This window comes from Myzus persicae, unplaced genomic scaffold (assembly GCF_001856785.1).
Source record: "Myzus persicae strain clone G006 unplaced genomic scaffold, MPER_G0061.0, whole genome shotgun sequence".
Lineage (NCBI taxonomy): Eukaryota > Metazoa > Arthropoda > Insecta > Hemiptera > Aphididae > Myzus > Myzus persicae.
Genome location: NW_019101535.1, coordinates 235,650 through 255,243, shown reverse-complemented (window position 1 = coordinate 255,243; position 19,594 = coordinate 235,650). Strand labels below are relative to the sequence as shown.

At 31.3% G+C, this 19,594-nt stretch overlaps 2 protein-coding genes across 3 annotated transcripts in view; one reads left to right on the top strand and one right to left on the bottom strand.

The window, feature by feature from the left end:
- Positions 1-10,334, top strand: part of LOC111029442 (C3 and PZP-like alpha-2-macroglobulin domain-containing protein 8) — a 143,239-nt gene extending 132,905 nt beyond the window's left edge. Inside the window, exons 5-25 of one of the 2 annotated variants that reach the window (XM_022308443.1) lie at positions 145-500; positions 711-866; positions 1,186-1,314; positions 1,435-1,601; positions 1,701-1,818; positions 1,889-2,022; positions 2,090-2,260; positions 3,480-3,708; positions 3,796-3,946; positions 4,077-4,253; positions 4,332-4,538; positions 4,639-5,008; positions 5,077-5,247; positions 5,309-5,519; positions 5,668-5,905; positions 5,981-6,111; positions 6,178-6,390; positions 7,268-7,422; positions 7,489-7,630; positions 7,722-7,932; positions 8,038-10,334. In XM_022308443.1, coding sequence (XP_022164135.1) covers positions 145-500; positions 711-866; positions 1,186-1,314; positions 1,435-1,601; positions 1,701-1,818; positions 1,889-2,022; positions 2,090-2,260; positions 3,480-3,708; positions 3,796-3,946; positions 4,077-4,253; positions 4,332-4,538; positions 4,639-5,008; positions 5,077-5,247; positions 5,309-5,519; positions 5,668-5,905; positions 5,981-6,111; positions 6,178-6,390; positions 7,268-7,422; positions 7,489-7,630; positions 7,722-7,932; positions 8,038-9,161 — 4,961 coding nt within the window. In that variant the 3' untranslated portion in view covers positions 9,162-10,334. Of the gene's footprint in view, positions 1-144; positions 501-710; positions 867-1,185; positions 1,315-1,434; positions 1,602-1,700; positions 1,819-1,888; positions 2,023-2,089; positions 2,261-3,479; positions 3,709-3,795; positions 3,947-4,076; positions 4,254-4,331; positions 4,539-4,638; positions 5,009-5,076; positions 5,248-5,308; positions 5,520-5,667; positions 5,915-5,980; positions 6,112-6,177; positions 6,391-7,267; positions 7,423-7,488; positions 7,631-7,721; positions 7,933-8,037 lie in introns of both variants that reach the window. The other variant, XM_022308442.1, reaches the window with a different exon arrangement.
- Positions 10,335-10,627: 293 nt separating this feature from the next.
- Positions 10,628-17,492, bottom strand: LOC111029453 (muscle-specific protein 20-like). Its single transcript, XM_022308457.1, has 5 exons — positions 17,342-17,492; positions 13,273-13,354; positions 13,005-13,134; positions 11,850-11,970; positions 10,628-11,093 (listed from the first exon to the last, which is right to left on the bottom strand). Exons 1-5 carry the CDS (start codon positions 17,366-17,368, stop codon positions 10,902-10,904), a joined length of 552 nt encoding a protein of 183 aa, XP_022164149.1. The 5' UTR covers positions 17,369-17,492; the 3' UTR covers positions 10,628-10,901.
- Between the last annotated feature and the right edge of the window lie 2,102 nt (positions 17,493-19,594).

The following is a 19,594-nucleotide window of genomic DNA, read 5'->3' as shown; positions in this document are numbered from 1 at the left end:
AACATTTAACAATTTAGAATAAGTACTTTATAATTTATACGTGTCTATATAATCGTCGCAGACACGTCTAGGTATGATGATGTATTTTATTGGACGCACCGCAAACGTGTTTTAATTAATTTTTTTATTAATTTTTTCTTTCAGTTGAATTTTGGCTCCTACCATTGGACCATTATCTTCGTATCGCCGAGGATGTCACTATGGACGTTTACATTAAAAACCCCAAAGGGACACGTGTTGCACTTTGGGATGACGTCCCGTCGAGCCGCAACACTCCGTTCCGTTTTATGTTGTCCGAGCTGGCTGTCGTCGGAGAATGGACTGTTGAGGTGGCCTCCGAAGGGGTGACATTCAAGACTGCTGTGAACGTGAGCAATGCAAGAGGTTCTACTGATCCGCCAAAACGGGAACAGACGATAACCGAAGAACACTTCGTAGAGTTACGATTTGGACACGAAATGAGACACAAATACAAGCCTGGGTTACCTTTCCTCGGAAAAGTTAGTATTGTAATTACAATTTTTTCCATTTGATAGTATAGGTATAGCGTAATTTTTATCAAAATTGATAAAAATAAGCACATATCTCTGAAACTTTTAACGAATATCGATTGAACTCTAGAGTATTGTATTTTAGTCAATGCGTTTGTAGGTCAAGTAATACAATTTGTGCTTTGTTTTTAATTTTAGAAGTATTTTATGTATTCACAGGTAGAAGCTATGAGTTCGGAAAAGAATCTTCGAGTCCGCGTTAAGGTATTTGACAACTCCACTACAATATATAGCCAAGACGTTGAAATAATTCAAGGCGAAGGAACATTCGTTGTCCCAGCTATGTTATCTGACAATGAAATAATTGTACTTCAAGTGAGTAAAACAATTAAAATATTATAAATTATTTATTTTTATGATTGGTTGGTTGTTTATTTTTAGTTTTTAAACGATTTGATATTATACGCTATACCGTACAAAATATTGTTGAGTTAATTTACAACTGAAAATAAATTGTTCATATTTATATCAAAATCAAATCGCATTTACTTTTAAAATATACATTTTAAAAAAAAAAACATTTTATTTTCAAAATCATTTAAATGCTTCAAAACAAAAATATACAAACGCATTAGTGATAAAAAAAATGATAACCTCATGTTATATTAATATATTTCACATAATTTTTAAACAGGCTGAATTGGTATCCGTTGAAGGAAAAGAAATCGAAGGACACTATGTTTTAGCCAAAGAATTTATACAAAAATGGAACTCAACATCAGACTGTTACTTGTTGGTCGAAGGAGTAGAACATACTTTAACGGTAATAACTTATTACTGAATTAATACTATAATGTATTATAGTTTAAGAGGTTTCGGGTATTAATAAACATTAACGAATATATTATACTCTTCGATTTTACTAAAATATTATGGTCATTAGGCAAATGAAGAAGCAGAAGTGGTTGTGCTATCATCGTGTCCTTGCAATCGATACGTTAACTATGTCGTGACCACCGAAGGGCATGTGGCTATTTGGCAAAAATATAAGCCAGTGGTCCACATGACAAAAATCATGGACCAAGTGGACATTTGTCGATTCAATTTAACGTATGGCACTTCGTTAAAATAAAAACAATAACACATACTCACTTAATTGACTCTTTATTTATTTATTTATTTATTTATCAATATCATTATAATATATAGATTCAACGTAGACCCTGTGATGGCACCCACTAGTCACTTATTGGTGTATTATACAACCGAAAAAGGAGAAACAATAAATGATGTAATTAGTTTCAACGTCAAACAAACCGACCCAAAGGTACAATTTTATTAAATGAAAAACATTGAATGATAAACAATCATAATCCAAAGATGTTCGTTTAAATTAGGTGAAAATTAGTTTGAAGGATGATAAAAATAATTGGTATCCTGAAGAACTGATGGAATTAAATTTTATGGCCGAAGAAAACTCATTGGTGTGCTTAATTGGAGGCAGAGGGACGGAAAACATATCTCCGTTAAGGTCAGTCTTAAAACCATTCTCTGCTGTTAAAAATAAATTCTTATCCACGTAATATTCTCGAAAATAGAAACATGGACGATGACACTGACCTTCTCGAGTCCGGATTGTTATTCCTTGAAAAACGTTTAGACGGTAAAGTGACTACTTCTAGACAAAGCGATCTATATCCAAGACATCATAGCTTTTTGGATACATTTTCGATGGATCAACTATGGACATGGAAATGCGTAAACTTTACGTGAGTATTTATTAAAAAAGTATTTTACAGAAATGTCTAAAATTTAATTTGACACAGAATACTAATATTAAGTTATAATTCTGGGCTTCGATTTTATAACGCTAAAAACTACTGAAATATTCACTATCAATTATATGAACTAAAAATTCTTAAAATAAGCGATACGATATAAACGAAAACATATACAAAAAATAGAGAAAAATAAAAATGTTTTATTATTCAATTTCAACTATCTTGCATTAAAAATTTAAAAGCTATTTATAATATCTAATATGAATGATAAAAATTTAATAAAAAAAACTATTGAACTTGAATGAAGTCGTTTATTTATTGTAATGAAATGTGTGTATTATTCTGATCTATTTACATACTTATTATGTTTCTATTATTTTCATTAAAATTACGAGGCTTATAAAAAACACAAAATATTACTCATATTATTAAACAAAATAGTACCAAGATTAAAATCTAAAATGCTTACAATCATATGCAACATATAATTTTATAATTTGAATTCTTGATGCGTAGAATTTGCCATTTTTAATCTGTAGTCTATAAAAATTACAAATTGTAATCTAATTCGAGCCATAATTATGACTAGATACTGTAAAATATATAACAAGAATAATAAAAATAATATTCATAATTAATTGACATACCAAAACAGTATATTATATATATACAGTATCAACGCTTAATTATAATGAAAAATGTTCTTTTACTACTTTTAAATGCATAAAAGAGTAACAAAAAAAAAAATAATGTTCCAACTTCCGGAGAGCAAAATATGAATATTGTTGTTTGCAAAGTGTTTAAAACCACAGCAGTCAGTTTTAGGATGAGATGCTAGGAAAACTTTCATTAGAGACATTTTTAAGTTTAAAATGCTTTCAAGAATAACCAGGTGGCCACGATTAATATAGCCACTTAGGTGAACTTTAAAAGATTGAATGAAATATTTAGTTTAATCATATCAACAGACTTTGGTAGTAGTTTAAAATAAAGATCTCAATAAATTTATATTAATATTATAAAAATGTAATTTTCAAACTCTATTTACGAAGAAAACCATTATGAATTCATAATGTTAAAAATGTGATTTGACACCGATAAATCATTTTAAAAACTAACTATAGAAATATCAACAAAACTTTGTTTCAAGAAATCATGTCTTTTTCCATAAACTAATTTTTGACAGTAAACTACTTTAATGTAACAGGAGCGATGTCTTGAAAAAGGGTATGAGTATTCGTGCACCATCCAAAGCCGGTCACTGGAAATTGCGTATGTTAACTGTTGGTAGCACTGGACTTAAAATAACAGACACATTAGACATCAAAGTCACTAGCACTTTAGAAGTAGATGTTCGTACACCAGTCGAGATAAACGTCGGAGAGACCGTCCAAACAGATATTTACGTTGCTAATAACGTCAATTCGTGCATGGACGTAAGATATACCTGTATAAATTTAACTACAAATTGTGAAAATAATGAATAGTATATTAATGAAAATTAAAAAAACCGTTTCATGTAGGTGAATGCACTCTTGTCATTGAGTGAAGGCGCTGTATTTAGCAGTTCCAATCAGCCTTTTGTCGCAGAAAAAATGAGATTAGGTGCTTACGGTGCCACGTCGTTAATCGTTAGAATTACAGCGCTGAAAGAAGGATTAAAAAATCTTACCGGTAATTAAACCAAACGTTTCCGTCGAAAGAAATAATTTATTTCACTCTATTGTATACAATCATAATAATATCATACTCTTCATAAATTCACCGTATATTATGTACATATTAAACATCATAATTTTTACAGTGGATATCTCGGGTTACGTGAGCGAAAAATGTCACCTTATTAACGATAATAAGAAATCAGAAGAACTTGAATTGAGTAATTCCACCGCCAGTATCGTCGTAAAATCCGTACCCATCTACGTGCACCCAGAAGGCATTCAACATCAGACCACCGACAACGCATATTTTTGCGCTAATGGTGACGACTGTTTTCTTTTTTAAATAACAATTGATTATTATAACAGCCGTTTGTTAAATTTTTTCATTCGATGTGTAGAACAACTCATCGTATCGACGACATCAGATTTCCGGTACCAACACATAAACGCGCCGAAAAACCGAGATGGTATTGTATTTGAAATACAAGCGAAAAAAAGCGCTCATATTTTACTAAGTCAAGAACGCAAACCGACCACGTTGATGTATCAGATCGTATTAGGTGACTTGGATAATACGATTTCGTGGATAGGTCGGGGAAAACACGGTGAATACATTTTCTTCTAAAAAAAACTTACTCTATCGGTGACCGTAACGACTTAAACCACGACGGTTTGACCACATGGCTGGTTTTTATTTAATTTCAGGAAATGGTGTGCATTTAACGAGTCGCAACACTCCCGGGATTTTATCAGAAGAAGAACCACGCACGTTTTGGATCAGCTGGGAAAAAGGAGTGCTGGCATTTGGTTACGGTCAGGAAATCCATCAGTATCCGTTGCTGAAATGGAATATGGACAAAAAAATAAAAATTAACCATATCGGTTTCGCCACCATTCTCGGGACTACAGGGCAGTTCAGAGTGTGGAATTACAACGACGAAGCTGGCTTCTCGCAAGTACTGCATTTAGAAACACCCAATACAATGATATCGGGATCCGAATCTGGCACTTTGGTCGTAACTGGAGGTTTAAATTTCCCATTTTTCGTGCAGAATGAGCCCAAATTTTCCACGAGGTACGTAATAAATACACTATACGTCTCTGATCTGCGAATTATTTATGTTGAACCTATTATTCGTTTAGTTTGGTATCGTTCCTTTCAACTTTCACCCCACTACTCATGTCTGAACACAACAATAACGGCACCGAGGAAAAATCGCTGGTAGATTTATTATCGAAGAGCATACCAGTACTGCTTTCATATCAGAATCCTGACGGGTCATTCGGAGATCATCCAAACGTACCGTGTTACTGGTAAATTATAAAAGTACCTATAGTTCGCAATATATTATATCATATTATTGTACATTTTTAGGTGTGACATTCGCGTACTCGAAATACTATGGAGAAGTCAGTCTCACGTTGGTGTGGATTCAGATCTGATCAAAGGCCTAAAAACGTGGATTCAAAAGCAAGTTTTTGAAGATTTTTCAACTGTGGTTGGTGAATCTGACATGGAAATAAACCAAATAATATGCGCCGCTGACACTTTAGCCACTCTAATGGAATTAGGCATAGAATCTGAAGTATGTGCACTGTAAAAAACTAATTATTAACATATTAATATCTAATGACCTAACTTTGATTTATTAATGTCGATGTATATAAATATATACCTAGCTTATAAAACGGGCCAAAAATGTATTGATTTTTTTTTTAAATTAATTTCAACAGATTGATTCGAAAATTGCAAATCACACCAAATCGTATCTCGAACAGCATTTAGATAATGTTGTCAACCCATACCCACTTGCTATAACAACCTATGCGCTGATGATTTCGAATAGCTTCTTTACTAAAAAAGCGCTAACAAAATTACAGTCTCTTTCGACAAACCAGGAGAGTGAATTTGGATGGCCCAAAGTACATCTTACGTCCGACTGGTACGACGACGTAGTGCCACAAAAAAAAGGTGAAAACAGTGAGTGATTTAAATAATAATGAGTTTTTAACTACTTACCTTATTAAAATCCACACCGTATTATAGTTTCGATTGACGAATTCAAAGCTTCATTATATTGTTTAATGATCTACTCGGCTAAACGAGAATTGAAATCATCTGAACCCATAGTCCGTTATCTATACTATAGGACTAAAATCTTGGATACATATCCAGAGGTATACATCACAGTGTGAAATCTAAAAATACATCACGTGGCTAACTATTTTTTTTTTCCATTATAGTTGGCGTATCTAGCTGTGAAAGCTTTTGCTATGTATGATAAAATTGGATCGGATCCTCACCGGAAATTAACAATTTCCCTGGCTACTTCCGGTATGGAATTGACCGATACGTTAGAACTTGACCCCAGTACAAAATCACAATACTTACATTTACCTTCTTTACCGACAAAAGTATTCGTCTACGCTACCGGAGCAGGATGCTCAACAATACAAGTTCGTACTTTTTAGTTTTTTAAATATAATAAATATATTTATATTTTAATTCAAGTTATAAATGACATTAAGATTACACTCTACAAATCCAATGTTATCTTCACTTTTCTCAAAATAAATATAATCAAAATTAAATAGTTCTTGTATCTATTCAGAAGATTTAATAATTTTCTATACAAAATATAAACATTTTTAAGCAACTGCTGTACGCCAATGGTCTATTTAATACAGTTTACAGATACATTTCTTTTTAACATAAATATGTTTTTGGGCTGGGTTCAACTATTTTTCCAATAGATTTCTGCATGGCCGATGTCCGTAACGCTTTGTTTATTTCCATAGAAACTCAGATCATCGATGGAAATAAAAATAAATTAAATAAATTTCTAACAAAATATACCATGCTACTTAATATTTTCCCACTGCACTATACCCCAAAACATACCTAGGATTCCTCAATTTTCCTTGCAGATTAAACATATCTAATAGCATGCTACTTTGATGTTGAGTTTTAATTATTTTTTTAATTTGAAATGTTTAGTTATTCTAATAGCATCTTTTGTGTTAATTTACAATGAATAAATATTCTAGTATAATAAAAACATATTATATAGGTAAATTTACTAGACTTAAAATAGATGGAATATAAATTATATTAATAAATTATTTATATTATTTTTGATACATTTTACCATAAACTTTACCTATAAATTAAAATTACATTAATGGATATAGATAAGTACAGCTAACAATAGTATTGAAAATAATAATTTAATACTCGTAGTTCAATCATTCAACGACAAGATTAATATTTATTTAGACCTTTAGCTTAAGACCGAAATCGGTGTTATTTTTAAATGTATTTATTTATTTTTAGGGGAGGGTTTTGTATTCTACCTATACTACTGCAGAAAATGATAAAAAACCATTTGATCTATGGTCAGGAGTCACGGATGTTATTCAACCGAGTAAAGGTTTTACAGATGAAATATACGGGCATGCGATAACATTAAGACTAAAAACATGTTTTAGGTATATTATACAGTAATAAAAAAATCGATGAATTATAATTGTTTTATTCGTATTACTATTATGTAGGATGAACAACGATACGGAAGATGCTATAAGACTAGAAGTAAAACTCTTTTCGGGGTATTACTTTGACAAGATTTCTTCTGCTAGCGTATCGGATGTCCATCACAACTCGCATTCAAATCATGTTTGGTTTGTCTTCGCTAAGGTAGGTACAACACTTTGTAGCATACCTAATTACCGACCAAAAGTGTGAGTACAGACTGAAACAATAAATTCAAATTATTATTTAACCATAGGTAAAAAGTAGCTGTATTGTTTGCGTATCCTACACGGCCAAGAGCATTCAAAAAGTGACCGGTCTACGACCAGCCGTAGCAAAAGTGTACGTCGTGTCTAGACCTGACCAGAGCTCGTATAAACTATTCCACGTAGACGAAGAACAGAACCCATTGGCCGAAGGGTTGACCGACATGCAAATTGCCGACTGGATAACCAACGATTCCAACGGTAAAAACCTACACGACAATAGAATATGACCAACGATGACATATTATTACAATTATTTAATCATTAAGTATTAATTTTTAATTTTTCAATCGATTTTTCGTGCAGGCTTTCCCGTCGATAACAACAATCCGTGCAAGTGTAACAATCACTGCGAGCCGCCTACGACGGAGAAAACGACAGTTGTGCCTACTACATTGAACACCACTATTCAGAGACAGTCGACCTTTGCCGCCACTACTTCCACATTTACCGGAGACGTGACGACGGACGGAACACCCGCAGCGACCCGGTCAACAAAGGCGGAAGAAGTGCTGTCGAAACCGAGGATCGCGACGATCCCGACGAAGATCAAACGAACGCCCGTGAAGTCGACCGGAAATGTAGTGCGCAACATGAAAAAACCCAACAAGAAAACCGACAAGGACAAGGATTCCAATTCTAAACACAGAGTGAACGACAATGGCCCAGACTCAGTCGATCGTGATCCCACACCGTTGAAAGATACTGTCAATACCGACCCTGCAGCGATGAATAAAATGGCCCAAATGAATACGATGGCCAATATGGGCCAAATGAATATGATGAGAAACGGCAGGCCGTCAGCTATCGGCAGTTCGACAACAAAACCGACGACGACCACTACCACAAAAGTCACAACCGCGAGAGGCTCAAACGCAACAAAGGAAGGTACAACTGCACAAACTACCACTTATACCCCGGTGACCACTCCGACTTCTATGAAGCCTTCAACCATCACCCCAAAGGCTCTGACCTCGGCTACTTCGCAGGCGTCTAAGACATCAACGCCCAGCAGCCCGACTACAACAGTTACTTCTCGACCATTCAAGACCACGGTTACACCCATTACCACCTCCACCGCCCCAACCACCACCACAACCACCACCACCACTGTTGTGACACCCACAACCATCAAACCAGTGCAAGAAACTTCATCCAAGTCGTCGAAATCTCCGACAACTTCCGTGTCGCCGGCAACGACAACCAAAACGCCATTGACCACTGCAGCAGTAACTTCGGTAAAACCTACTGTAACAACGGCAGCACCACCTCCGGCGGCGACCACAACGGCTGCAACCAAAGATCGCACGACACCCATGACGGCCAAACCACTGGCCCCGTCCACGACGCCGATCGCCGACTTGATACTGGAAGCAAATCGAAACAAAAAGATAGCCGCCGATGGCCAAAAGAAGGACGGCTCTGAATAATAATCGCAATTGATGTTTGGTTACTGCTCGAAACTAAAATATGAATTGCTCCAAAATGTATTTTATTATTATTATTATTATTATTACCACCCACTATCTGCAGATTAACAGTACAGCAATAATAATCTGCGATGTACATAATTTGGGCGCATTATCGCTTTAGATATGGGATTTTATCAAATATTTATTTACTTAGTTATACAAGCAGAGTTGGTTTTTATTTAGACGTACAAGGGCATGGTGACATAACATGATAATATATTGTACAACTTGTGTACTACCAACCATATCGTCGTCCAAATTGATATGGGTTTACTTAGAACATTTTTGAGTGTTATCGAAATAATGATACTAATACACATAAAAAGGTATCGAAATAAAAAATAAACCTTAATAATAATACATCTTCAAGTAGACATACAGTTTTTGACATTGAGTGACAATCAATAGATACGAGTTTCAGATGTTACCTTAGTATTGTTAACTTTTATGCCGTTCTATTTTTATTTTCACAACAAAAGTATTATTAAACTTCATAAAAATGCTCAAAATAATATATATATAATATATTATATTATTATGATAGATGTAACATGCCAATTTTTAGAGACACATTTTGGTGCTTTTTGGCTAGTCAATTCGTTTTTCCGTTCGAAATACGTCCGTTTTTTTATTAGAATTTGTGGAAAACTAAACGGATATCAAAAGAAAAAAGAAATAGTTAAAGTAGAATAAACGAATGAAAGAAAGTAACGTAAAAACATTTTGCTTTTATAAATTTCATGATTCGTTACTATTAAGAATTGTCTACTATGATAATATTGTAAAATAATTATAGATTTTTTCATATTTCAATAATATTGCACCTGCGGTAACTATCCGTCACAACTATATTTCTAATGTAATATAATATACAACGTTATTAAATACATTTTATTAATGCACGCGTATATTCTGGTACACATGACGTTTCCGCAACAATAATACTATTTTTAGGTATTATTATTTACAACTTTTATTGTTATGAAATTTAATATAAGTGTAAAATTATATTTAATGTATGCATGTGTTGTGTGTAGTCTCAAGTTCGTAGTTAATCAGTTCGTTTTCAGTAAAATACATTTAAACAATGTTTTAATAATAATTATACTGTAAATGTGGATAACTAAAATATACCAAACCTTTTAACGTATTATAATAATATTATATTATAGTATAATAACATTATTATATAAATTATTGTCACAGCGAAAACACTTTTTTTATTTTCCGTGTCAACATTACAATATTTATTTTTTTAATCTAAACAGTTTTTAGATATTTAAACTATGTAATATGTATATTATTTTCCATTAAAAATTGTATTCTTTTACCTCAACACATAATGAATATTTGTAGTGTGCTGTCGTTGGCTGTTACGACTTTTGTACTTATATTGTTGCAATAAAGTTGTAGTGATGCTCAGATTCTATAAGAACATTATTGAGTATATTTTATTACATATAAGAATATTTTTTTTTCATTTTTCTTATTATTAAATAATTATAAACACAATTTTTCCATCTTTTCTCTTCAACGACATCGATAGCGAAACAAATGATATAATTATATTATATATTGCCGTTGTTGTGCACGAGGCGCATCAACGACATTAACAATAACGCATACAAAATAATAATGTTAGATCAATTTTAAAATATAACGAAAACGTATAGTATAGGTGATTGTGAGTTTACGCTCTCATTTTCCGAGCAATATCTTTCTGGTGTTTCCAAAGTTCTGGCCGGCTTGTGTAGCGCCTTTGTTCTGTCCGGCTTGTAGTCCGATGACGCCCTCTCCGGCCCGCAATTGCATTTCAGTAAAATCGCGCTTGTTCTCCTCTGACGGCCTTGGTCCCAAGGATGGGCCTCTCCACTCTGGGTGTTTGTGCGCCTAAAACCATCGATGGGTATAAATATTCTGCTTCTGGTATCCGAGTTATGTTGTGTTAATATGTTCGTTAAGTACATGTTAAAGACCTCAATTAATGGACTACGCAACCCTCCCTACATCATAACGTAACATAGTTCCCAAAATTGTTAGAAAGAAACAGCTGGCCAATCACACCGGTTTTAAGGTTAATATGTATAATGGTTTAATGGTGTTATGATAACTTTAGATAAAACAATTTGGGGGGGGGGCTATAATAATATAAATTAACACTTCGTATTAACATAATATTAGGGGCGGCGCCAGTGACATGGTTGGGGGGACGAGCTGAGTCATAACTTTCAGAAAACCTACGATATTACAATAAGTTTTTTTAAAAATTATTTTGCTTTTAACAACATACATTATTTTTAGAAATACGGGTTTGGAAAGGAGCGGCCCCTGCATAGTATATGTTAAGTAGATACTTAGTTACTTAGATACTTAGAGGTTAAGTAGAGAAATATTTGGGGGGCTTAAGGAGTATTTGAGGAGTAGGTCTCCTAATCATAAATGTACGCCTATGACCTGTACATAATATGATGGCTCCTAAAATATATTAATTATCTCTGTTAATATGAATAGATGAGATGGTGTTTGACATCTTTTTTTAACAACGTTGGCTCTAAGACCCCTATCACCCTCTCTTTCTCTCTCTCTCTCTCTCTCTCTCTCTCTCTGTATATATATATAGTTATATATAGATCTATAGTTACGTACCGTCCTTCCGATAGCGAATATCGTCATGGTCACTCTGTATACATTCTTTTGTTCGAACAAGTCAACAGACTGGAACAGATCGACGTCCGGGACACCGTATTCAATGCAAGCCTTTTGAAATCTACAAAGGGGCACAACAAATTCAATAAGCATCGTCGTTCATTAATACGTACTCATTACATAAGTACATGAGATACATAAGTACGCATTTATATTTGTTTGAAAACAGCAGACATTTACTATATACAAGTAATATGGACTCATATGTATGGCTGTTAAAATTAACTTGATTGATCAATAAAATTGTACAATAACCAAATAATATTAGGATTATGTGTTTTTAATAATTCGTATTTAATACTAAAAAAGCAGACAAGTGGATGTCACTCTGCTGTACAGTAGGTTACTTGTAGGTCACTGTAATGGATGGGGTTAAATTTGAATTCAATAATATAAAATCATCAAATACGAAAAACGATTCCGAGAAAAGACGGTCTGTCAGCATATTACATACATTTACAGTTTACACTTATTTACATAATTAACTATTTGTGTGCGACCTTGGTTTAAATGTTTGATCCTTAGCTATAAAAGTTGAACATTTCAGAAATATTTAACTACAAAATAATGTGAATGCTCAAACTACTTATCACTTTTCACAATTTATTTAATGATCCATCCACCGCATCTTTATTTACTCTGCTAAGGTATGTACTATTAAAATATTTAAAATGGTGTCTATATAAATCAATAATAATAATAATAATAACAATTTTGTAGGTAAAACAAATACCTATATCAACTTTCAAGTTAATAAATAACTACAATATCGTAATTATATTAAGCATAAAAAAAATATGTCACCAGTTCGATAGCAAGATAAACAAAAATTAAGCCACACTTAACAGTTTAACGCATAAAATAAACTAAGGAGGGAATCATAATAAAGGAACTGCAATATTTTTGATAATAACAAAAATAGTGTTCGACGAATTTTCAATCGAATTCTTATTGCAAAAGGTTATGTCAATATAATTAGAATAGGTTTCCTGTATACTATGAAATATATAAGATTTTACTAGAAAATATTATATGTTTCTTGAAGAATAGAAAATCATTTAGCATTCGATATTATAATAATAATATTATACGTACTGGCTAATGTTGTCCATCATCTTATAATCGCCACCTGAAGTGTTAATTTTGGGTATAATACCCGGTGCCAGTTTGTTCATCAGCTTGCATAACAAAACTCCGTCCCTGAGTGCTAGCTCGAATGGCAAACCTAAACCAATAAACAAGTTCGACCGGGTTAGGCGTTTATTTATCAAGGTATCAACATTTATTATTTTATTTTATTAACGGACATAATATGTCCAATATACAATGCAATTATTGTCACAATATGATAAAGTCAATTTACCCGGTGCAAACTTTTCACCAGTAACGGCTTCGATCCATTGCTGAGCTTCGGCTTCTTGGTCCAGGTCTCTTTTACCGGCAACCTGAAATAAAATTACCATAATAAATTCAATACGATTTCAACTAATCATCGTAGTAAACATTCGTGATTGCGAACGTTAAGTTATTTCAATCGAAATTTTCTACGGTCATGTCTAGTCTAATTGAGATCGGTCGGTTAACTTTATCTAATTTCGTTCACCCACTCTTTTGAATTTGGTTCTAATATTTAAAATCCAATGCATTAAAATTAATATTTATTGTTCGACATTTAAATAAAAAATCCTAAAATGTGGACTGACAAATTTCATGAGCAGACATATTTACAAATTAAAATCAGTACTCAAAAGTCTTATCACAGGATTATAAGATCCATCGCATCAGCAGGATTGACAAAAAGTATACTTACAAAACACAAATGATGAGTCTAATATATTATTATGTATCGGCGCGACGCCGAATTAGAAAGGATTAAAATATAAATATCCCGTTTCAATTTAAAACGAGTATGTTTAGTAGAGGTTAGTCTCTTTACTACCATATCGGGTTCTGATGTTCATGAACGCATATGGTATGTATGAAAAAATAAAATATCTTGTCAAGGTGACAATATCCAATCGGACCTTAATAGCATAGCTGGTAGCCACGTAAAATAAACGTCAACACAAAATATAAAAACATAAAATAATAATTATCCAGTGTTATATTATTACTATGCCATACTACATGATGTAAATTTCACGTTTGTTGTGAATATAATTATTACAATATATTTACAAAATGTAATCCACTTGAATTAATTAAAAATACGAGATCATTAAGCAGACATTCGACTGTATTTAAATAAAAATGACAGTGACACAATTGAGTGGCTTATAATAATATTCACCTATGTGGTTGGGTAAGTACCCAACACAAAAATAGTTTCAAAATGGATTAATGATCGTTTTAAGTTACATGTGTGAGAAGACATACATTGGAGCATTGGTGAGCATTAAGCATCGTGTCTTCATAAATATATTTTTTATTGTTATTATTCTTTTTATAGTCAACGGTCACACGTAATCAAAAACTTTTAAATCATATTTTTAATGGTTATCAAAAGTTTGACTAAGATCCAAGTTCTATTTGCAGGGAAACGTTTAATAAAACCTGAACCCCCTTTTCTTTGTAGAGGACCTTCGAAGTGGCACGTATATATACCTACGTATTTGATTCCTTGCCAACCGAGGTTTTATTTATTTCATATAAATAAAATCCGATAATATCGAAAAAAAAATGCATTGAATACACACACTCAATTGGCACACTCACACACATTTGTATCCTCACATACAACACGGACTCACATAAATCAACGACTGGCCTGTATTGCATTACCTCAGGTTACACTTCACATAATACGTGTATTTGGATTAAAACGTTATTATTTATAAACAACACGTGTAATGAAAATAATTAAGAAACCAACATTAATACATTTATCACTTATCCCACGCTATACATAATATGTTATGTAAATCGTATAGTTGTTCGTAAACACCTATTGCCACTGCAGTTAGTAACATAAAATTTGAGATAACAACAAAAAGAACCCTAAAATTATCCTTTGGTTGATTTGTAAAAACCTTGAACTGAATTAAAATAAGGAATATACTTGGTTTTTATATTTAGATTGTTAATGACGAGTCGACTACATCAGACTAACCGACTAGCTCTCCCCCCCTACAGATGACTATGAAACGATATTCTCATGATGTTATGGTGTCCCTAAGACATTTTATTAGACGTGATGAGTATGATAAAGTAGTCTAGTGAACGTGACCTTGAATTTTAAAAAAAGTGAAACTTTTAACTATAAATACATTTGTCAAAATTAAAATATGATATGGAATAAAGATTAATCCCGCCTAAATAAAAGTCAAGTATTCAATAAAGTTTAGCTGCATTTTTATGATTTAAATATTATTATGATTGATCGAGCTTTTATAGAATTTAAATTAGAATTAGAGTTGCTTTAACATACTCATAATAATTTCATTGTTTAGATAACCTATAGCACTGTTGTGGAATTGTATAATCACGGTTATTCAAACAATTAAATTAATTTTATAAAAACTAAAAAATTAGTCAATTTGAAATGTTTTCGTATATAGCTTAAACTTTGAATGTGTCATTGTAATATCATATTAAATAGATATATTTTATTGTTTTAATTGCAATTTAAATATATTCCTTGGTAAGTATACAAGACATCAGACATGAGTTAGGTACTTCTGAGTTATTACTGATCCTAAAGATATTTATATATATATTTATTATACAAATATACCTAAGTAAATATATTAAATAAGTAAAATATATATTTTAATACCTACACTTTCTAATAACACTATTTTAATCTGCATTATTCCACAAATTGTATAATAATCTTATTAGAATAATATAAGACTAATTCACAGGTGTTTACCTACTATCTGATGAATTATCAGTGATGATAACAGATTTTCGATAAATTACTACACTTCACTTAATATTTCAGAAACATGATGATGTTAAATATTACATATTATATAATATATATTATTATAAACATTATTATGATATAATATATTGAATACAATAATTCATACTTTACCAAAACCTTAATATCAAAGAAAACTATTCCAATAGTTAGCCCGAACTTTTAAATAAAATAATAGTCAACTATAGGATAATTGTAAATTACAGTTTGCTAAGCTTTTCTCGTGGGCGCCCGCTGGGTGGTACTGTGGGGCTTGCCCAACCAGCTTTTTAGTTAATATTAATTATTTTATCACTTTTAAATACAAAAAAATTGTATGGACGGTGTTATTCGAGATTTATGACTTCATATTTATATTTCTGAGGGAGCCCTTGACTTCTAAACAAATCTGTTATAATGAATAGAGTGAAACCTCCCTTAATAAATATCTCTAAATAGCGGACACCTCCGAATGGCGGATATTTTTATGGCAATTTAAGTTTTGATTTCGAAAATTATACACCGATATCAACGATAGAACGAATATGTCCACGCTAAATGAGGTAGAAAATGATAAAGAAAAATATAAGATCTAAGATCAAAAAAAGGATCTGACTCCACAAATAGAAAGTCTACAGGAGGCACTGGCAACAGTGAAAGGTGTGCGTGAATATATTTTTTCAATCCATATTCCATACACAGAATCCTCCATTTTTCTCCAACGCAGTTAAATTACAAGATTTCTTACTACACGAAATTACTATGCATCGAGGTCTTAAACAAGCTAAAGTAACTGATTTGTTCAATAAATGTTAATTTTTATACTATATGATATTTTAAATTTATTTTTATTTACATTTTCATTAATTTTTACATACATAATAGTATCATAATTTTAAATAATGATATGCACAACTAATATTTATTTATTATTAAAATAACACAAATACAATATATACCTATATCATTATTATACATACGTGTATATTATATAAATATTGTATATTATATTATGTAGTTATTATTTCTCCAAATTATTTTCGAAATTTTTTTTTCCCCTCTGAATAGCGGACACCTCTAAATAACGGATAAAATTACGGCGACCGAGAGTGTCCGGTATTTAAATGTTTCCCTATAGTAAATTGTTTGAAAATCTTTTAAGTATAAAAGAATTCATACATCTTGAAAATCTAGCCTTTAGTTAAGATTGTAAGATCAAAGCGAACTTGTAACAGGTGAAACTGTTAAATACCTTTTTACCTTTCATATCTATATTATATTTAAATTAAACTGAATTAAATCAATATTTCTTAAATTATTATAATAAATTATAAAACTCTTATCAACTACCTACCTACTAGTAAACTAATATTGTCATTCAAATAACTATTCTGCTATTTAAATTCGATGTGTAATAATATTAAATACTTTTGACCATATAAAATTGATAACTAACTTTAGGTTCACTAATTTTATAAAAATGTATGTATTTTGTACGATTGTTAAATCATTAAATATTTTATTTTACCTGCCACAAAGGACGTCCACTAGGCATTGTATTTGTTTGGTTTTATGAAAACGAAGAAAAAAATGATATTTGAAGTAGCTTCAAACGAATCGTGTCTGTCGGATGGCTGGACTGTTTGTGTGCGGAATAGGCGATTACACTGTCATGCCAATGAAGCTTTTCTGGGTTTTAAGAAGGGCGCGTTCACGCTAGAAACCTTGTCCCACGCACACGCACACACCTTACAACCAAACTAATAATAATAATAGTAATAACAATAATAATAGAACGACTGAAAATTAAATGGTATATGAATAAAATAAACAAGCATTAATAAAATATTATATAAATACACTTTCGAACCGTTTAGGGCATGGATCCAATTATTTAATGGTCATACCATTATTTTAGCAATTTATACCAGTAAAGAGTCGGTGGATTCAATCCAATCAACAATAATTCCAATATTAATAACACAATAAACGTATTTAAATGTGATTATACCTAATGAATAGACTGGATAAATAAAAAAACATTTTTTTTTTTTTAATAAAACATTTTACCTACACAAAAATCAACAATACGCGTGTATTTTAATGTAGAATCACGGCTAATTTAATGGAAGAATCATCCAATTGGAAAAATACAATTTTCATAAATAACATTATAACTGTATAACATTGTATTAGGTAGTTATTTAGTATTATTAAAATAATACTTAAAAATATTGAAGAATCTATTAATATAATCCTTTGATCACTGTCTTTATTACTCATTATGACTCAATATATTATTACTCATTTTTGTGCTTTTTCAGGTTTTTTCATGGTACAACCATGTTTGTAATATCTGAAATAATTTACTAATAATTACATAGTTGAAAATATCATTAAATATTTATACTTTATAATAACTATATAATATCCAAGGCTAAACAAGTTAAATAATATTTTTAACTCCTTAAGTTAAATTAGTGTAGAAAAGTGTAAGTTAAGTTTAAAGTTAGTTAAAAATGAAATATATTATTCATATACTTATTTAATAATATTCACACTAAAAATAACTTCTTTTTCTTTTGTATTAATGTATTAATAATAATAATATTTATTTATTTTCCACCAATAGTTTTACAATTTATGAGTAAAAATTCACTAGTCATAATTTTAAAGATAGAAATACCAATATTATTTATATTTTACATTCAATAATATTGTTCAATCTGTAATTTAAGTGCTAAAAGTATTTAGTGGGCATGCAATCGTATATGCACAATAAATGAAAACCCATTTTTTTTCATATAATAAGGATGTATTTCTATAAGCACCACTTCAACAAGACCAATAAATTATTTGATATATACCTATATATATAGTTGTACGCCAACCTGTGTAGATAACTGTGGTAACATAGGTATTAGTGGTATTATCATGAAAAATAAAATATCAGTCGTATAACTGTATTATATTGTAGTCGGCGCTTTCCATTACCACACAAACATGACCATATACCGCACAAAATGCATAAACCAAACCGCACACAACGAATATCACGATGATACTGCTCAAATGTATTGAATATAAACATTTTTAAAAATATTACATAGTATATTATGTAGAATTAAATTCAAATCAAATTGATTAAAAATAGCATCTATAGTTTATATTCTTATAGCCATAATTTGTAGTAGTAAAAATGTAATAATTTAAATATGAATATATTGTAGATATCTATATATTGGTTTAAAATGTAAACTTCTTTTTTCTAAATACCTAGGTACTTATTTTATACAAACATCAGGTTACATTAATTAATGACAATACATTAAAATTGTTTACAAGTTTTCTGAGTAACAGACAACAACTAACCACTATCGGATCTCATTACAGTGATCATTGTTGTGTTAACGATTATGGAATCACTCAAGGTACATCATTATTAATTTTCGAGGATAACATAGCACTATAGTTTATTTCGTAGATAATTGTGTGAAATTGAAACACACTGTAGAAATCGATTTACGGTATATATATATATATGACTGGATGGAAAAAATGTGTTATCACTTAACATAAACAAATCGGTTTGCATGCCAACGATTGGCGATACAAATCTCATGAATTTTCAGGTAGACGGGAAGTGGTCTGTAATGGGGCTAGTGGAAAAACAGCATAAACATTATAGGTACACAGCGTCCCCGTTACAGCTTATCACTTTATACTGCCAATGCGCTCCCAGATTATTCCTGATGGATATAACTTCATAATGCATAAATGT